The sequence below is a fragment of the Carya illinoinensis genome, chromosome 3, assembly GCF_018687715.1.
Source record: "Carya illinoinensis cultivar Pawnee chromosome 3, C.illinoinensisPawnee_v1, whole genome shotgun sequence".
Taxonomy (NCBI): Eukaryota; Viridiplantae; Streptophyta; class Magnoliopsida; order Fagales; family Juglandaceae; genus Carya; species Carya illinoinensis.
In genome coordinates, this window is record NC_056754.1 from 49,278,966 (window position 1) to 49,296,011 (window position 17,046).

Sequence of the window (17,046 nt, forward strand, 5' to 3'; positions counted from 1 at the left end):
TTGGATATTAAAGTTCATGGTTTAATATTTTTCTTCTGTACCTGGAATCAAATCATTCTATCTCATATGGACAAAAAGACTATGCAAATCATAAATTGGGATGGTAAAGTTGTAAACATGGGATTGGAATCATTGGATTGCTGCCCAAGTCAGTCATGTTATTCCCAGGAACGGGAGGAGATCCAATTCTGACATACATCAGAACTTTTTGAGTAAGTAACACATCAGATTGGACCATGATTCCCTGCAATTTTGTAACTCAAACACCTTCTACACTGTTGGACAAAGGTAGGCACAACATTGCTGAAAACCTGAAAATTGCTGAGGAAACATGATTGCTGCAAAAATATTCCATTCAAATTTGCTATCATACAAGAGGGGAAGAGCATTCGGCCTCTGCCGATCTGCATCTTTCAAACGAAAATGAAGATGGAACCAATTGTAAAGCTGGCAAATGAAATTACAAACAAGACAGGAAGTTTTGAAGAGTAATGGGTCTCTCAGAGAATTAAAAATATCTGTTATTTTCAAAATGAAACAAAAAGTTCAGTTTCTAAATTCCTGTTTTAATGCTCTGCAGAAACAAATACCTGAAACCCAAACATTCGCATCCCCTTAATTTTCCATTGATGTCTTCACAGAATTCCAAAGAACCTGAGAAGAACTAAGAGGACCACAAAAATAAATCCTTCGAACTGGCTTAATTTAGCGAGAAACAATACCCATAAAGAACAAAAGGTTATGTTATTTGCAAGCCCGATGTATCAGCACATCACTTGTGGGATCCACTATAGTTATAAAAAAGTTAAAATACCAATACTTTTTATCATTGTGGGATCCACTTCAGTGTTGTGTTAGATGTGTGAAAAAAAAAGAGAGGCTTGCAAATAGATTTTTTCAAGAACAAAGCCCGAGACAGAATTTTCATTCCTTGAAGTCATCCTTGTCGTCAACAGGTATCGGCTTGTTCCTCCAAAAGACTGCAAGAGCACTCCCACCAAGCTGCAGGGGAGTTAGCGTGCATCAATAAGATTGGGACTAGTAAATTTCCAAGAAGAAAAAGAAAACGGAATACGCGTGCTTGGAGAAAATGAAAACAGTAAGTTTGAGCAAGTGCAAGAAAGACTCCTACAGCCATGCAAACAACGCTGACAGCAGAAGGGACAGCAACAAGGGGATTTGTAAAATGCTTCTGCGCGAGCAAAAACCCCAGTGCAGAGCTCTGCAGATAAACTTGAAAGAATAAATAAAAGTACCAAGCACATAAATTAGATGGTCAGTTATACAACACAAGAGTTGTAAAATGGTGTGATATGATTGTAGTGGCGATGTGGAAATATTTTTCTACTCACTTTAATCTATCAATTTCACCATTAAACTACTATCTTCAGCTGCAAGAAGAAATACTTTAGCAACTTCAGGGTAAAGCCATGTTAGTCTTTTAATTGAAGGTTTTTGCCACCGCCACCCCCTACATGCTCTCTCTCTCTCTCTCTCTCTCTCTCTCTCTCTCTCTCTCTCTCTCTCTCTCTCTCTCTCTCTCTCTCTCCACACAAAAATATATAGAAGGATCGCCCACTGACAGCATAATGGTGCACGATTATTGCCCAAAAATGGGGCTTTTGATTATTGCCAAAAAAATGGGGCTCTAAATCTAAGGCTCTTCAATAATTATTGTCTTGGTCTTTATCGTCTAAGGTTATTCAAGAAGAAACAATTTAGTATTTATATATAATGTATAACTGATCAATTTAACCTGCATTGGGCACAGAGAGAACCTTCAGATTCAGCATATGTATATCTATAGTTCAAAATCATTTTAGTAGCAGGTCCCAGATTCCAGCCAGCCAAAACATGCCAAACATCATCAATCAAAAGATTCCTTCTAATTAGTTACCCTTTTTATATCCAAAATTGTGTAACTTATTTTATCTAGACACTGAGAGGATTTTTTTGGGGAGTGGGGCCGATGGTGGAAGAGTATGCATGGTCAAGGGTGGATTCATACAGATTATCATTGTAAATATTTTAAAGGTCATAAGCATTGTTGGTAAAGAAATAATCATGAAGAATACGTATAATACCTGCATCCCGCATTCTATAGAAATAGTACGAGAAGTGGATTCACCAAATGATACTCTTGAAAGCCAATAACCAAGTGCAAATGCAGCACCATGTAGGACAGCCACTGGAAGTATTAGTTGCGCTCCTTGAGTTTTCAATACATCTGAAACTAGTCCAATCTTAAAAATCATAAAAAAATCAAAGTAAGTTCCATCCATGAAACAACTATCACCAGAATACTGAAATGAAATACTGAAGCTGTAAAAATGATCAATTAAATACAGCTTTATTTTTTCAGAACTTACTGGGCTTTTAAAATAAAATAAAATAAAAAAGGAGGGGTGCAACATGAGGACTTCCTAGGAGTTCACCCATCCTAGCACTACCCTCGCACATGAACTTACTGGGCTTGCACAGAGAAGTGTGGTGAGAATAACTCCAATCAAAGGTGTCACAGTCACTATTTTCGAAGTGAATTTGGGGAATAATTCATTTGCCAGCACTGCCACAGAAAGCAAAAACTAAATCATGTATGTCCATGGTGCATTGACCCTTGAGATAAACTTTGAATTGTAGCAGAGAAATTAATTTTCTATGCAACTAAATCCACTGGACAGAAATCTTCAATAAGTACAATGGACATAAATTTAAACCCCTTTCAGTTACCTCCAACAATTGTTGGCACTAAAACAACCTGAAAAGTGCTGATCGCCAGACCCTGCAAAGATGGTAGGAACACCAAAATCACAGGTAAATTTCTGCATGTGAGTTATATGGAGAAAACTTAGACCTTCTCACAAGTATTAAACATGGCCTGAATATCTTTCTAAAATTCAGCTTAAACTGAATAGGATGACACATGCTATATTTTTTATACAAAATATTACACATTACCCTTTTGTAGAATGGGATCAATTCAGTCTGTATTCTTATCTAACATATATTTTTCAAGAGTTCCAATATATATAAATATGTATATATATTCATTCGGTCGACCTTTGGTTTCAAGGTGGCAGTTTACCCACTAAGGTTTATGCCCTTTTTGTCTGTTATACTTTGTTATTGCACACTACTATGAACCAACAATTATAAACATATGATTTTGGGGAAAACCCCTAGGGGTTGGCTCGAGTGGTAAGAGCTTTGGATGCAAACAATTTCTATGAGCTATCGGATTGGGAGAATTTCCCCTCGAATTACCCAAGGTGCACTTGCAGGAAACTCTTTGCCTAGGGCCTGTGCACCCACGGGATTAGTCAGGACTGTTTTCTTGGACACCTGGTGCCAATCAAATAATAAAAATGATTTTGGGGGGATTACTTTCCTAAGCCATAAATCTGTAAAGTGCCATCATATTTTCTCAAAGCACATGATTTCCACTAGCATAGTTGACAAAAAACTTCAACAGTCGAATGCATGGAGCTCAGGTTGACAAAGGGCAACATTGTAATTTACCTCGCACCACATGTGGGCAAATTGTAGCTCTCTCTTATAATTTCAAGATCATTTACCAAATGTGATGAATGGCCCTTTAATCAGCCTGGAATATGTATGGACTCCTAAAGGGTCCAACAAACCGTTATGCACTGAGGATATTGGAATTGTAGACCAAAAGGTGGTTTCTCACAGTGCTAGCAGCAGTTTGCAATCTGAACAGGTGCCCTAACTGGCGAAATAAAGCATATTTATTTCTTCAAGATCCTCAGTTTTTTATTTATTTTCAACAACCTCACTTATACATCAGCAAATCCAAGGATTAGATATTGAGTTGTTTACCAGTTACATAAAAACTTACCACAGCATCAACTGGAACAAGCTGACCAGCAAGAAGCTTAGTGAGGAGTGGTGTCATAACAATAGCTCCAATAGTTGAACATCTACAGAAGTCCAGAATGATTATGAAGTTAAAGTACTCATACTCAACTAATATGAAACAAAATGAATTGGAAAAACATGCTCCTTTATGTAAGAATTATGGAAGAAGTCATAATTACTTTTCCTAGATGACACAAGAACTTAAACCCATTCATCCAAGTAACTGCTGTTAGTGTTACATTACAAATTGTCCCAAAAGCTTAAGTTGATGGGAAGAGGTGAGTTTAATTATCAAATTTATAGTTTAATTTATATCTTAACAGTTAATTATTTAACATTATAATACTCATATAACAACCAAATTATTGAGAACTAGAGAACTATGTTGGAAACTTTACAGTGCATATATTTATCAGTTCAATATTGTGGCCAGTGTTCTGAATGTGCACATCCATAACCAAAAAAAGAATTCAAGAGCAGCAAAAACTTGTCAACCCTCTCAGGGGGAGAAAATTATTTGAAGAAGTTCAGCTTACGTTGTCATTAGAACAGAAAGTGCCACATTTCCTTTTGATATGTAAGTTGCAACATTTGATGCCTGACCTCCAGGGCAGCATGAGACCAAAATAAGACCAGTTGCAAGAGGTGCAGACAGTTTCAGAGTCTGGAAATCATAGAGTTTAAATGTTAACAGTGATAATTTCTCCCACAGTTATTGTCACACATTATACAATAGAGTTTTCTTTTCCGGATTACAAAATTCAAAATCAGTTCCACTCTGAAAGATAAATTAGGTGATCCCACACCCCTCCAACCCCCCCCCCCCCCCCCCCTTCTTTTTTTTCTCTTTTTCTCTATTAGGTTCTTATTTAGCAAAAAAGGAACTCAATATCGATTCTGCTCATGAGAGAGGTTAAAAACAAATAGAACTTAACAAGCATATAGATGTCAAGTTCTGATAATTTTGAAGAAGTACCAATGCAATGACGAAGCCCAACATGGGTTTAATCAAGTATTGAGCAAGAAATCCTACACCAACCTGCATCAATAAAACTTGATTATTTAAACCAGGTAAGAAAAAATATATATCAAATTAACAAAGTAATTATTTAATTCTCAACAGTCCATGGATTCTGCAAACAGCGTCTGAAATCCTCGAATGTTAGTGTCAATCCCATTGAAAGCATGAGGAAACCTAGGCCAAGAGTGAAAAGGTCGGTCTCCAACCATGTTACCTGTAAGAAGATCCAAAATTCAATTGGTTAATCAACAGCTAACTTGACATCCAACAACGCAAAAGAAAAAGGGCACAATATTACAGCAGCCGGCTTGTAGATGCCAACAACGGTGCCCAATATGACCTGTCATATAAATAGGTTTAGATTTTGAATGTACTCCTCAAGAAAGAATCTTAAACGCAATTACAATAAGATAAGTATGCCACTTAAAAACATTGAAACGGAGATTGGCCAGGTTGTCCTTACAGAATGTAACACATACCCAAACCGGAAAAAGAGTCGTCAAAGTTTCAATTATTCTCTCATACTGACTCATTCCATCGGGTGTTTTACTGGGGCCATCTCCAGATAAATTTGTTGCAGCCTTGCATAAAAATTGAGAGTTCCTAAATAAATGAGCCAACAAATTATTCTTAACAATATACTACAAGTGTACAGATGGGTATATGCACCAGCAAGCTTGTAGAGAACGGAAGATGCCCTCCTATGATCATTTCCTCCAGGAAGACTAACATATATCAATATACAAACGTATGCTTAATTTGTTTTGGATGAATACGATTATAAGAATTTGATTCCCAAATCGACTAATTATTGGTTCTTCTCTGGCATTTTCATATTGGTCATAAATTTAAATTATGACATTATGATCACTTTCTTTAAGTAAACAGCAATATAACTTAAGCGCAAAACACACAAAGGCACTCAATTGATCTTAATAGATACCTTGAAGTTTGAATGACTGAAGAAGGGATTGTAACTACTGGACTCCATGGCTTGTTAAGAACTGACAAACTTCTTCCATTCTTAGCTTCAGGAAACTCCCCTCTTACATCTAAAATCTCAAATCAGTAGGGGAAAGAAAGAAACCCCGAAGAAGAATTCGGAATTCGTTGCTCATAGCAACTAAATGTCACAATAAACAATAAAGGAAAAGACCAAGGTAGGTTATTTGCGTACTCCCCAAAATACCAAATTTCGAAACAAAAAAATTCAACACATTAGAACACGTGCCATACAATCAAATAAACAGTACCCCAGAAGCAAACAATCCTAAACAAGCAAAAATGAAACATACCCAGATACGATTGAAGCTTCCTAGCAGGAAGAGAAGAGCTTGGTTTGTACAAAACGTCGTGTGTCCGAAACTTACAGTCCTTGAGAACCAATCTAGACATGGACGCCATTGAAGCAAGCAAGAAAACACCTGGCTCAATTAAAAAGAGGGATCAAATGGGTACAGGGCTTTGATGTGAGAAGGGACGAGTGAAGGTTTCAGTGTTGCACTTTTCACAATGGACATCGGGGTTTAGTCCAAGAATGGCAAGGGGATATCTGTGGCGGTCGTGGAAACCGACGGACCAAAACACACACGCGAAGGTTCGGGTTATCCAGATGTTCTGCAAAAACGAAACATTAATTCTACTTATTACTCTCACACTGTATATATCATATTTATCTTAATTTTTTAATAACAAATATGTAATATCTAAATAATAAATAAACAACTCAACTAGTTAATAAGAATAAAATAAAAAAATAATATTAAAATATATAATTTAAAATGATGCGTAACATTTTCCCAAACAAAATTGCATTATTGCAGATTTCATGGCCATAGCCTGTAGGCCCATAGTTGTCGTTTTTGTTAACTTTCCAGTGTTCGTGGCCTATAAATGAAGTTCCCATTATCTCATGAAACGTAGCTTTCTAATTCTAGCAGAAAATGATATGTATGGTAGCAAAATTCAAATAAGTTTGTCACGTTAAAGGACATGAGCAATGACTGTTGTCGATTTAGAGGAAGTTTAGAGATATCATGTAATCTCATCTCACAATTATAATTTTCTTAAATTTTCACATAAAATATAATAAATAATTCAACTTTTTAAATCTCAATTCAATTTTTTTAAATTTTAAAATAATAATAATATTAAAAAATAATATGATAATAAATATTTTATTTAATTTTTAATTTTTAATTTTAATCTAAAATCATCTTATTTCATCTAACTATCCAAACAGTCTCTTAAAGTTTAATAAAACTTGTTGTAATAAGAAGATAAATTAGAATCCAACACTTAAAATATGTCATTAACATTTAACACATTGAAAATGAAATTATATTGGCAATTTTAAGGTACACAAGTCTCGAGCATTTTCGTTGAAAAATGTGAGTAAATTTGAAAACTATATGAAAATTATTTTTTTAGTAATAAATCTCACTTTTTTTCAAATGGAGTGTGTGGGGCTTGCACACTTAAAATTATATTTAATACCATTTAAAAGATTTGTTAAAAGGTTAGTTATTTTTTCTTCAAATGGAAAATAATTTGTACAATATTAAAATATTCAAGTCCCAGATATTCTTATTAGAAAATAATTAAATATAGAATTCACATAAAAAATATACTTTTTATGGTGAATTTCATTTTTTTCTAAAATAAGTGCATGAACTTGTACATCATGTATTTAGTATTACTCTTTTTAAATATGTTGTGTAGTAAATATTTATGAGGTCTAATACATAGGCCCCGCATCTAGCCCGCCACCCTCTGCCCTCGCCACTGGCATACAGGGGCATTTGCTCTCACATTATAAAGAGTTGGGGGATAGGGCCTAGGCTAGGCCCAACCTAGCCCGACCCATTATATATAATTATGTTTATAATGAAATGACATCATTTTAGGTACGTTCGAAAAGACGTTATTTTATTATAGGGTTAAATATATTATAAATCATACTATCCTATATATTAAAAAACACTTAAGGAAGGTTTAAAATAAAGATAGAGATACGAACATAACTGGGAGTAGTCCTAGTCTCCTTTGTTTTCTCTCGGGAAAAGAAGTGGAGGGAGTGAGTGAGTGAGGTACGTGAGACGGTTATAACGGCTGCAGGGGAATCAGGAGGTGGTGTCAGGCGTTTGCTGAGTAGGCTCTGGAGGGGTACAGCGGTTAGGGGACAGTACGAACAAGGCTGTTCACGGCGGAGAGGGGGACGCTTTGTATCGACAGTGGAAGAAGCATTCTCTCGTGTGGAAAGTGATGGAGGACCTAGCTGAAAAATGGAAGGAGATGCGATTGTTAGATGAGGAGAAAGCTGCCATCGAGATTGATGATGAAATGCCGAGGGAGCTGTTACTCAAGGAACAAAGAACTCTACTGGGGAAGTTTTGCTCGCCTAGACTGATAAGCAAGGAAGTTCTGGAAACTACTCTTGCAAAGGTGTGGAGGATTAGCAAGAGAGCACAATTTACAGAGGTTAGTCCGAATATCTTCACCTTAGTTTTTGACAATGTTGATGATAAGATGAGGGTGTGGGCGGGTAGACCCTGGTTATTTGATAACCAACTCCTAGTTTTGAAGGAGTATGTTGGAGATACACCTTTGAAGCAGGTGGATTTCAACTCAGAAAGTTTCTGGGTGAGATTCCACAACATGCCCCTATCGTGTATGACAGAAAAGCGGGGAGAACAAATAGGGAGCTCAGTGGGTAAGGTGGAGAAGGTGGATGTGCAAGAGGATGGGGATGTTATCTGCGTGTCCAAATACATATGGATATCACCCAACCGATGGCTAGGGGCAGAACTTTGATAGTAAGAGGGCAGAAAATTTGGATTCCATTCAGCTATGAGAAAATGCCTAGAATCTGTTTCACCTGTGGTTGTATTGAACACGAGAAGGAAGGGTGCAAAGGAGGAGGGGAGGTTGGAGGAACAGAAAACCAATATGGGCAATGGTTAAGGGCTGTGCAGGCACAAAGACTGAGAAGTTTCAGTACTATGCACAGAAGAGAGGAGGAGGGGAGTTGGTGGAGAAAGGAGAAGGAAAGTGGAGGTGAAACTGAGGAAGAGGGTAGAGAGGGTAGTAAGGGAAGGGGGGAATCAGAGGATGGTAAAGGGGAGAGTGGGAATATACAGAGTAGTGAGGGAGGAGTGAAAGAAAGTGTTGCCCAGATGACTAACACAAGAGGGGGGGTGAATTGAGTTGTATTAAAAAAAATAACAATTATAAATCAAATATATAATATAAAATATAAACAAAGTATGAAATAACAATAAATATAAAGAGTAAGGGTAAGAGAGAAGCAAACTCAGTATGTTAACGAGGTTCGGCCCCACTGCCTACGTCCTCGCCTCAAGCTACCCCTTGAGGATTCCCAAATTCACTATTCAACCTCCTTCAGGTGGAAATAGAAACCTATTACACCTTTGAACAACACCGCTACAAAGGATCCGTGTAGAACACCCTCTACACTTGCAATCACCTTACACGTGGTGATTCAACTATTCCCCGTGTAGAATACTTTCTACACACACAAGGGTTATACACACCCTTTTTCTGATACAAAAGCTGATAGTGGGTAGGTTATCAGAAAACACTCCTCAACGAGTGAAATAAGAACAATACAGCGCAAGCTATATCTCTCAAAATGAACAAGGATTAAGGCTCAATGTTTAGAGAAGAGAGAATGAAAGCTTTGAATGAATGTTGTATGCTCTTGGTGTTGTGAATGTGAAGCTCTCAAATGATCTATTTATAGGCATATGAGACTTCATATTCAAATTTAAAAAGATTCACATGTCAAAGACAACATCATTCACTTTTTCAAAAAATTCAAATAAAAGGTTCTTCTTTTTCAATTGTCAAAGATAACATCATTCACTTTTTCAAAGAATTCAAATAAAAGGTTCTTCTTTCTCAATTGTCAAAGACAACATCATTCACTTTTTCAAAAAAAATCAAACCTAATCTTTTACTTTTGGCATATGACAAAATGAGCACACTTTCATTTTCAAAAAATCCAAACCTAATCTTTTACTTTTTGTATAAGTCTAAAAAAGCATCAATCACTTTTGAAAATATTCAAATAAAACATGCACATGTGAAAGATGACAATCAATCATCTTTAATATTTTCAAAGTTCAATCCTTTAATCAAGGCATGCACATGCAAAAGATGACAATCAATCATCTTTCAAAATTTTCAAATTTAATTTTCAAAAATATTCATGCACATGTGGAAAATGTATTTTAATGCTTTATGATAAAATATTAATTTTGAGCATTAATCCTAATTTCGAATTTTGAAGAGATTTACAACATTACTCTATAATTTTAATGTGAACTTGTTCCCTTCTTGCTCATGCTTGTTTCCTTGATGTGCTTGACTCCATTGTGTAGACAACTTGAGCTTGAGACTTCTTTATTCTTTGAATTCATTTGTTATCATCAAAATCCATGTGTAGATTTATAATCACATGAAACTTGAAACCTTGAGTTCAACAATCTCCCCCTTTTTGATGATGACAAATATTTGATAGAACTTGAAACCTATATTAATACTTAAGCTCCCCCTGAAAATATGCGTTAGTTTTTCAAGCAAAAGTATAAATATAATTCCAAGCATATATAACAAGTTTAGCAATTTAAACAATGTTAATGTTCTAGTCTAACACTTCTCCCCCTTTTGGCATCATTAAAAAGGATCCGCAACAAGTAAATGGACTGAAGAAAACGATGCGTTTAATAGTCACTGTAGATAGTTGAAAAATGGAGCCGTCCGTGACCCGACAAGTGCTGCAAAGCCTCGAGGCCTAACTCTATGAATTTAATACGGCTAAAGATTTAAACAATCGCCTGATGTTGTTGACAAACGGGATTGAAGGCTCCGAGTTTCTATAAAAAAATGATCATTTTCATCTATCGGATGCCAAAAAAAATAATCACTTCTTGACCTGAGTTCTGTTTTTCCACAACGATAGAATGGCTGAGCAATTCTCTTCCACTAATGTTCCAGACTTGAATCAGGAACCCTTGACGCATCAATCATCAATCTTCTCTCCTGAGGCCGTCAATACCATGATAGGAGCAGTGAACCGTTTTTCTAGTAAGGCTGATTCTGAGATTATTGCAGAATCAAGAATGCTCAGTAATCAATATGCTGCCTCTGTTACGATCATGTCTCGAAGGTTAATGGCGAGGGTGAGTGAGATTGATCATCTTAACATGCAAATATCTGAGTTACGACAGAAGCTTGCTAATAAGGATAGTGAGAATAAAAGGCTAAAGCAAGAAAACCAAGAGTTGAAAAAATTTACAGATTGGTATGCTCATGATCTGCAACCACGAATAGAAGAGCTGGAACGAGAAAGGGTTCAGATACAAGGTCAACATCGGCAGATAACAGCAGAGGTTCATCGTTTACTAGAAAAATAGGGACAATCTACTGTTAATCTCGCTGGCTTAGTAAGAAAACTTTTGACAATGTGTGTCCAGCATATCTTGTATTTCTTTTGACTAAATAAGATTTGAAGAGAAAATAGTTTGTCTTATTCTTTATGCTATCTCTATAAAATTAGTCCTGAAGTTCATCTAATCCGCATCAAGTTTTCATCTCATCTCTATAACTCATCTGCATTCCTTCAGCATTCTCGTTTTAAGCCTTCTATTCTTTTCTCAATGGCTCATTCTTCTAACATTTCTCTAGATCCATCCATGAGGCATTCTGCATCTCAACCTCCTGTTCTTTCTGCAGCTACCATTGGTGCCATGTTGCAGCAAGAAAATAATAATCTGACTAATAAGTCAGATTCTGATGCTATTTATGACTTGGTGAGTCTTGGGACTCGCTACTCTTCCTCTATTGTGGCTTTTTCTCAGCGGCTACAAGCCAAAAATCACGAAGTTGAAAAGCTCAAAGAACAAATTGTTGTACTTCAACAAATTGTTCAAGAGTCTCACACAAGGGAAGGAATCATTCGGCAGAAGAATAAACAGTTGAAATCTTTATTAGATTCTTCATTCCGCTTGCCGGTTCCCATGAATAAGAATGACATGATATTGTATGAAGAGAATGAGCGTCTCAAACATGAGGCTAAGAATCTCAAATTTATGTAAAAGTATTAAAAAAAAATCTATCTCTATTTTTATTGACTCTGGTCTATCTTTTAAGAGATATTCATAGCATGCATCATACCTATTTCTCTTCTGATCATATATAATCTGTCTTCTGGTAAAGGTTTTGTGAAAATATCTGCTAACTGATCGTGTGTGTTTGTGAACTCTAACATTATATCACCTTTTTGCACATGATCTCGAAGAAAATGATACCTTATTTCAATATGCTTAGTTCTAGAATGTTGTATTGGGTTCTTTGAAAGATTTATAGCACTTGTATTATCACATTTGATTGGAATGTGATTATACATGAGTTTAAAATCTTCAAGTTGTTGCTTCATGTAGAGAACTTGAGCACAACAACTACCCGCAGCAACATATTCTGCCTCAGCAGTAGATAGTGCAACAGAATTTTGTTTTTTACTAAACCAGGAAACTAATGCATGACCTAAGAAATGGCATGCTCCACTAGTACTTTTTCGATCTATTTTACAGCCAGCATAATCTGCATCTGTGTAGCTGATTAGATCGAAAGATGTGTGCTTAGGGTACCATAACCCTAGGTTAATTGTACCACTAAGATATCTAAGAATGCGCTTAACTGCAATTAAATGTGATTCTTTTGGAGATGATTGAAAACGTGCACATAAGCACACACTAAACATAATATCTGGTCTACTGGCTGTTAAATATAATAAGCTACCAATCATACCTCGATATATCTTCGAGTCAACTGGTTTACCGGATTCATCTTTATCAAGTTTAGTTGATGGGCTCATTGGTGTTCCAATTTCCTTAGCATTTTCCATCCCAAACTTCTTCAGTAATTCCTTAATATATTTTGATTGATTGATGAATGTCCCACTTTTTGCTTGCTTAATTTGCAATCCGAGAAAGAATGTAAGTTCACCCATCATGCTCATCTCAAATTCTTCCTGCATAGTCTTAGCAAAAACTTGACACATATTTTCATTAGTAGCACCGAATATTATATCATCAACATAAATCTGAATCAAAAGAATATCATCATTTTCATATTTAATGAAAAGAGTTGTGTCGATTTTTCCTCTTGAAAAACCTTTTTCAATCAAGAAACCACTGAGTCTCTCGTACCAAGCTCTAGGAGCTTGTTTAAGTCCATATAGTGCTTTTGTGAGTTTGAAAACATGATTTGGGGAATTATGATTTTCAAAACCTGGAGGTTGCTCAACATATACCTCTTCATTTATAAAACCATTTAAGAAAGCACTTTTAACATCCATTTGAAAAAGTTTGAAATCTTTATAACAAGCATATGCAAGTAGCATTCGAATAGCTTCTAATCTTGCGACAGGTGCATATGTCTCATCATAATCGATTCCTTCTTCTTGATTAAAACCTTGGGCTACAAGTCGAGCCTTATTTCTAGTAATGACTCCAGACTCATCTTTCTTGTTTCTAAAAACCCATTTTGTTCCAATAATAGTATAATTTTTGGGTCTAGGAACAAGTGTCCAAACATCATTTCTTTCAAATTGATTCAACTCTTCTTGCATAGCTAGAATCCAAGATTCATCAAGAAGTGCGTCATCAATATTTTTGGGTTCAATTTGAGATAGAAAAGCAGTATGATTACAAATATTTCTAAGAGATGATCGAGTACTTACACCTTGTGAAGGTTCTCCCAAAATTTGTTCCACTGGATGATCTTTCACAAATTTCCACTGTTTGGTTGCATCTTGTATTAAATTTTGATGATCTTTCCTGATGGCTCCATGTTGAACTTCCTCTATTGCTTTCTCTTTGTTGAGATTGAGACTTTCTGTGTTATTTATACCTTCTGTTTCTTCATCAATAGATTTCTTGGAGAGTGGAGAATTAGATTCATCAAATACTACATGCATAGATTCTTGTACAGTTAAAGTCTTTTTGTTGAATACTCTATAAGCTTTACTATTAGTAGAATACCCGAGAAAAATACCTTCATCAGATTTTGCATCAAACTTGCCTAAATTATCTCTGTCATTCAAAATAAAACATTTGCATCCAAATACATGAAAGTAACCAATGTTGGGCTTTTTCTCATTCCAAAGCTCATAGGGGGTTTTATCTAATTTAGACCTTAACATAACTTTATTTATAACATAACATGCAGTACTTACCGCTTCGGCCCAAAAATAACTAGGCAAGTTGTTCTCATTGAGCATTGTTCTTGCCATCTCTTGAAGAGATCTATTTTTCCTCTCTACTACCCCATTTTGTTGAGGAGTTCGAGGAGCAGAAAAATTATGAATAAAACCGTTTTCATCACAAAATGTTTCAATATTTTTATTAACAAACTCTTTTCCCCTATCACTTCGGATACTTGAAATAGTATAGCCCTTTTCATTTTGAATTCTCTTGCATAACTTGGTAAAGGCATTATGTGCCTCATCTTTATGAGCAAGAAAGATGACCCAAGTATATCTAGAGAAATCATCAACAATAACAAATGCATAATATTTTCCTCCTAGACTTGCAACTCTATTTGGTCCAAAAAGATCCATGTGTATCAGTTGCAATGGTCTAGTAGTGGAAATATGTTTCTTAGTTTTAAAAGAAGTTTTTGTTTGTTTACCAAATTGACATGCATCACAAATTTTGTCTTTAAGAAAATATGTTTTTGGTAAACCTCTCACAAGATCATTTTTTGAAAGTTTGGAAATAAGTTCCATGTTGGCATGACCTAATCTTCTATGCCATAACCAACTAGTTTCATTTTGAGCTGACAAGCAAATAGCATCTTGTGAGGTAATTTCTTCAAAATCAATTGTATAAATATTATTGTTTCTAAAAGCAATAAAACAAATATTACAATCATGATCATTCAAAATAATGCATTTATCCATTTTAAAAGTAACTGTAAATCCTTTATCACATAATTGACTTATGCTCAAAAGATTATGTTTTAAACATTCAACAAGTAGAACATCTTCAATTATGAGAGAAGATTCATTACCAATTTTACCTATTCCCACGATCTTCCCTTTCGAGTTGTCTCCAAATGTCACGTGTCCTTCTTCTTTAGATCTAAGATCAAAGAACTTAGTCTTGTCTCCCGTCATGTGTCTTGAACATCCACTATCTAAAAACCACTTATTTTTGCTTGTGGATGACTTCATGCATACCTATAAAAACAATTAAAATGATTTTTCTTGGTACCCAAGTTCTTTGGGTCCTTTATTTATTAGTATTAGAAGAAACAAGATTTTTAGGTACCCATATGGCCCTAATAGTCATTGTATGATTTCTTCTAATAGGACAAGTATGATAATTATGACCATTTCTATTACAAAAATTACAAATAGCATGTGACATATATGAAAAACTTGAATGATTATAATAATATCCTTTTTTGACAAAATTATTTTTATGAAAAGAATTTTGAATATTAGTCTTTGAGGTAGAATGATTATCAAAGAAATTTTTATAAGGTTTGTATTTTTGTTTTGGCATATATCCCAAACCTGCCTTGTCAAAAACACATCTTTGACTACCAAGAAGTTTTTCAAAATTTCTTTTTCCATTCGTAAAGTTTTCAACAATATTTTCTAAATTGGTTTTCTTCTTATTCAATTCAAGATTTTCATCTTTCAAAATGATACTTTCTTTTCTTAAAATTTCAATTTCGTTTGTTAAAGAAGAATTTTTCTTTTTCAAAGCAGTATACTTGATACCCAATTTTTCAAATTCCTCATAAATCTCTTCTAAAACATTTTGCAATTCTTCATATGAAGGATTTTCAATATTATCAAGATTTGTTACCTCAATGTCATCTTTAGCCATAAGACAAAGATTTGCTGATTCGTCATTGCTTGCTTCACTATCTGAGCTACTTGAATCATCATCCCATGTAGCTTTCATTGCTTTCTTGCCCTTGTTTCGATCTTTCTTTAGCAGAGGACAATCTGGCTTGATATGACCAGGTTTATTGCATTTATAACAAATTAAAGTGTCGTTTTTACCTGAATCTTTCTTGGAAAACTTTTTGAAAGATTTCCTCGGAGGAGTTCTATTTTTCTTCAAGAACCTCTGAATTCTTCTTGTTATCATCGCAACTTCTTCATCTTTATCGTCATTTTCCTCATCTTCATCACTTTCACTTTCATGAGGAACAGCTTTAAGTGCTAAGCTCTTCTTTGGCTTTCCTTCTTCTTCTCCTCTTTTCAATGTGTACTCATGGGTGATAAGTGACCCGATGAGTTCATTGACTTCGAGCTTCTTGAGGTCTCTAGCTTCAAGAATCGCTGTAACTTTTGATTCCCAACGTTTTGGTAAAGAGTTGAGAATTTTTCTTACTATCTCCACCTTGGAATAAACTTTGCCAAGAGCTGTCAAGCTGTTTATGATGTTAGTAAAACGAGTGTGCATACTAGAAATAGATTCATCATCATTCATCTTAAACATTTCATATTCATGAGTAAGAATATAAATTTTTGATTCCTTGACTTGCGAAGTTCCTTCATAAGTTACTTCCAAGTTATCCCAAATTTCCTTTGCCGTAGCGCAATTCATTATTCTATTAAACTCATTTCCATTAAGAGCATTATATAATAAATTCATAGCAGTTAAATTTAAAGTATAAAGTCTATCGTCTTCACGATCAAACTCTTCTTCTTCCTTTTTGACCTTTACTCCACCAACCACTTTTGTTGGAATATAAGGTCCATTTACAATACATTTCCATATTTCTCTACCTTGAGCTTGAAGAAATATTCTCATTCTAACTTTCCAGAATGAGTAATTATCTCCACAAAAGAGTGGAAGCCGACTACTAGATTGACCTTCACCAAATGAAGCTGCAATGTTAGCCATAAGATCTTAACTCAAAAGATAGTTAATCTTATAATAGAGCTCTTAGCTCTGATACCAATTGTTGCCCAGATGACTAACACAAGAGGGGGGGTGAATTGAGTTGTATTAAAAAAAATAACAATTATAAATCAAATATATAATATAAAATATAAACAAAGTATGAAATAACAATAAATATAAAGAGTAAGGGTAAGA

General features: G+C 35.0%; 2 protein-coding genes across 7 annotated transcripts; both read right to left on the minus strand.

The window, feature by feature from the left end:
* LOC122305070 (sodium/pyruvate cotransporter BASS2, chloroplastic) lies at positions 1 to 6,543 on the minus strand. Of its 6 annotated transcripts, none has more exons than XR_006241024.1 (14): positions 6,196 to 6,543; positions 5,844 to 5,952; positions 5,380 to 5,503; positions 5,199 to 5,240; positions 5,001 to 5,114; positions 4,856 to 4,918; positions 4,416 to 4,543; positions 3,860 to 3,941; positions 2,731 to 2,782; positions 2,469 to 2,566; positions 2,085 to 2,243; positions 1,133 to 1,222; positions 591 to 1,002; positions 1 to 311 (listed from the first exon to the last, which is right to left on the minus strand). XR_006241024.1 is itself a non-coding variant. In XM_043117373.1 (13 exons), the coding sequence occupies exons 2-13, from the start codon at positions 5,889 to 5,891 to the stop codon at positions 925 to 927; spliced, it is 1,056 nt and encodes a 351-aa protein (XP_042973307.1). In that variant the 5' UTR covers positions 5,892 to 5,952; positions 6,196 to 6,543; the 3' UTR covers positions 66 to 924. The 6 variants fall into 6 exon arrangements, 2 of the variants coding, with proteins under 2 accessions (XP_042973307.1, XP_042973306.1); XR_006241022.1 differs by having other exon boundaries at positions 1 to 338; XR_006241023.1 differs by having other exon boundaries at positions 1 to 404.
* Positions 6,544 to 12,140: 5,597 nt separating this feature from the next.
* LOC122304899 lies at positions 12,141 to 16,818 on the minus strand (the record flags this gene model as incomplete). The annotated part of the gene is made up of 3 exons (XM_043117163.1): positions 12,141 to 13,340; positions 13,881 to 15,125; positions 16,219 to 16,818. Coding segments are annotated over 3 exons (3,045 nt in total), but the record flags the coding sequence as incomplete, so codon positions are not given.
* Between the last annotated feature and the right edge of the window lie 228 nt (positions 16,819 to 17,046).

Coding starts and splice junctions, on each gene's coding strand:
- LOC122305070 (XM_043117372.1), bottom strand. CDS start 6,304: ATGGCGTCCATGTCTAGATTGGTTCTCAAGGACTGTAAGTTTCGGACA. Junction 3,942..4,415: donor CTTTCTGTTCTAATGACAAC/GTAAGCTGAACT, acceptor GGACTTCTGTAG/ATGTTCAACTATTGGAGCTA. Junction 1,223..2,084: donor CTATAGAATGCGGGATGCAG/GTATTATACGTA, acceptor GTTTATCTGCAG/AGCTCTGCACTGGGGTTTTT.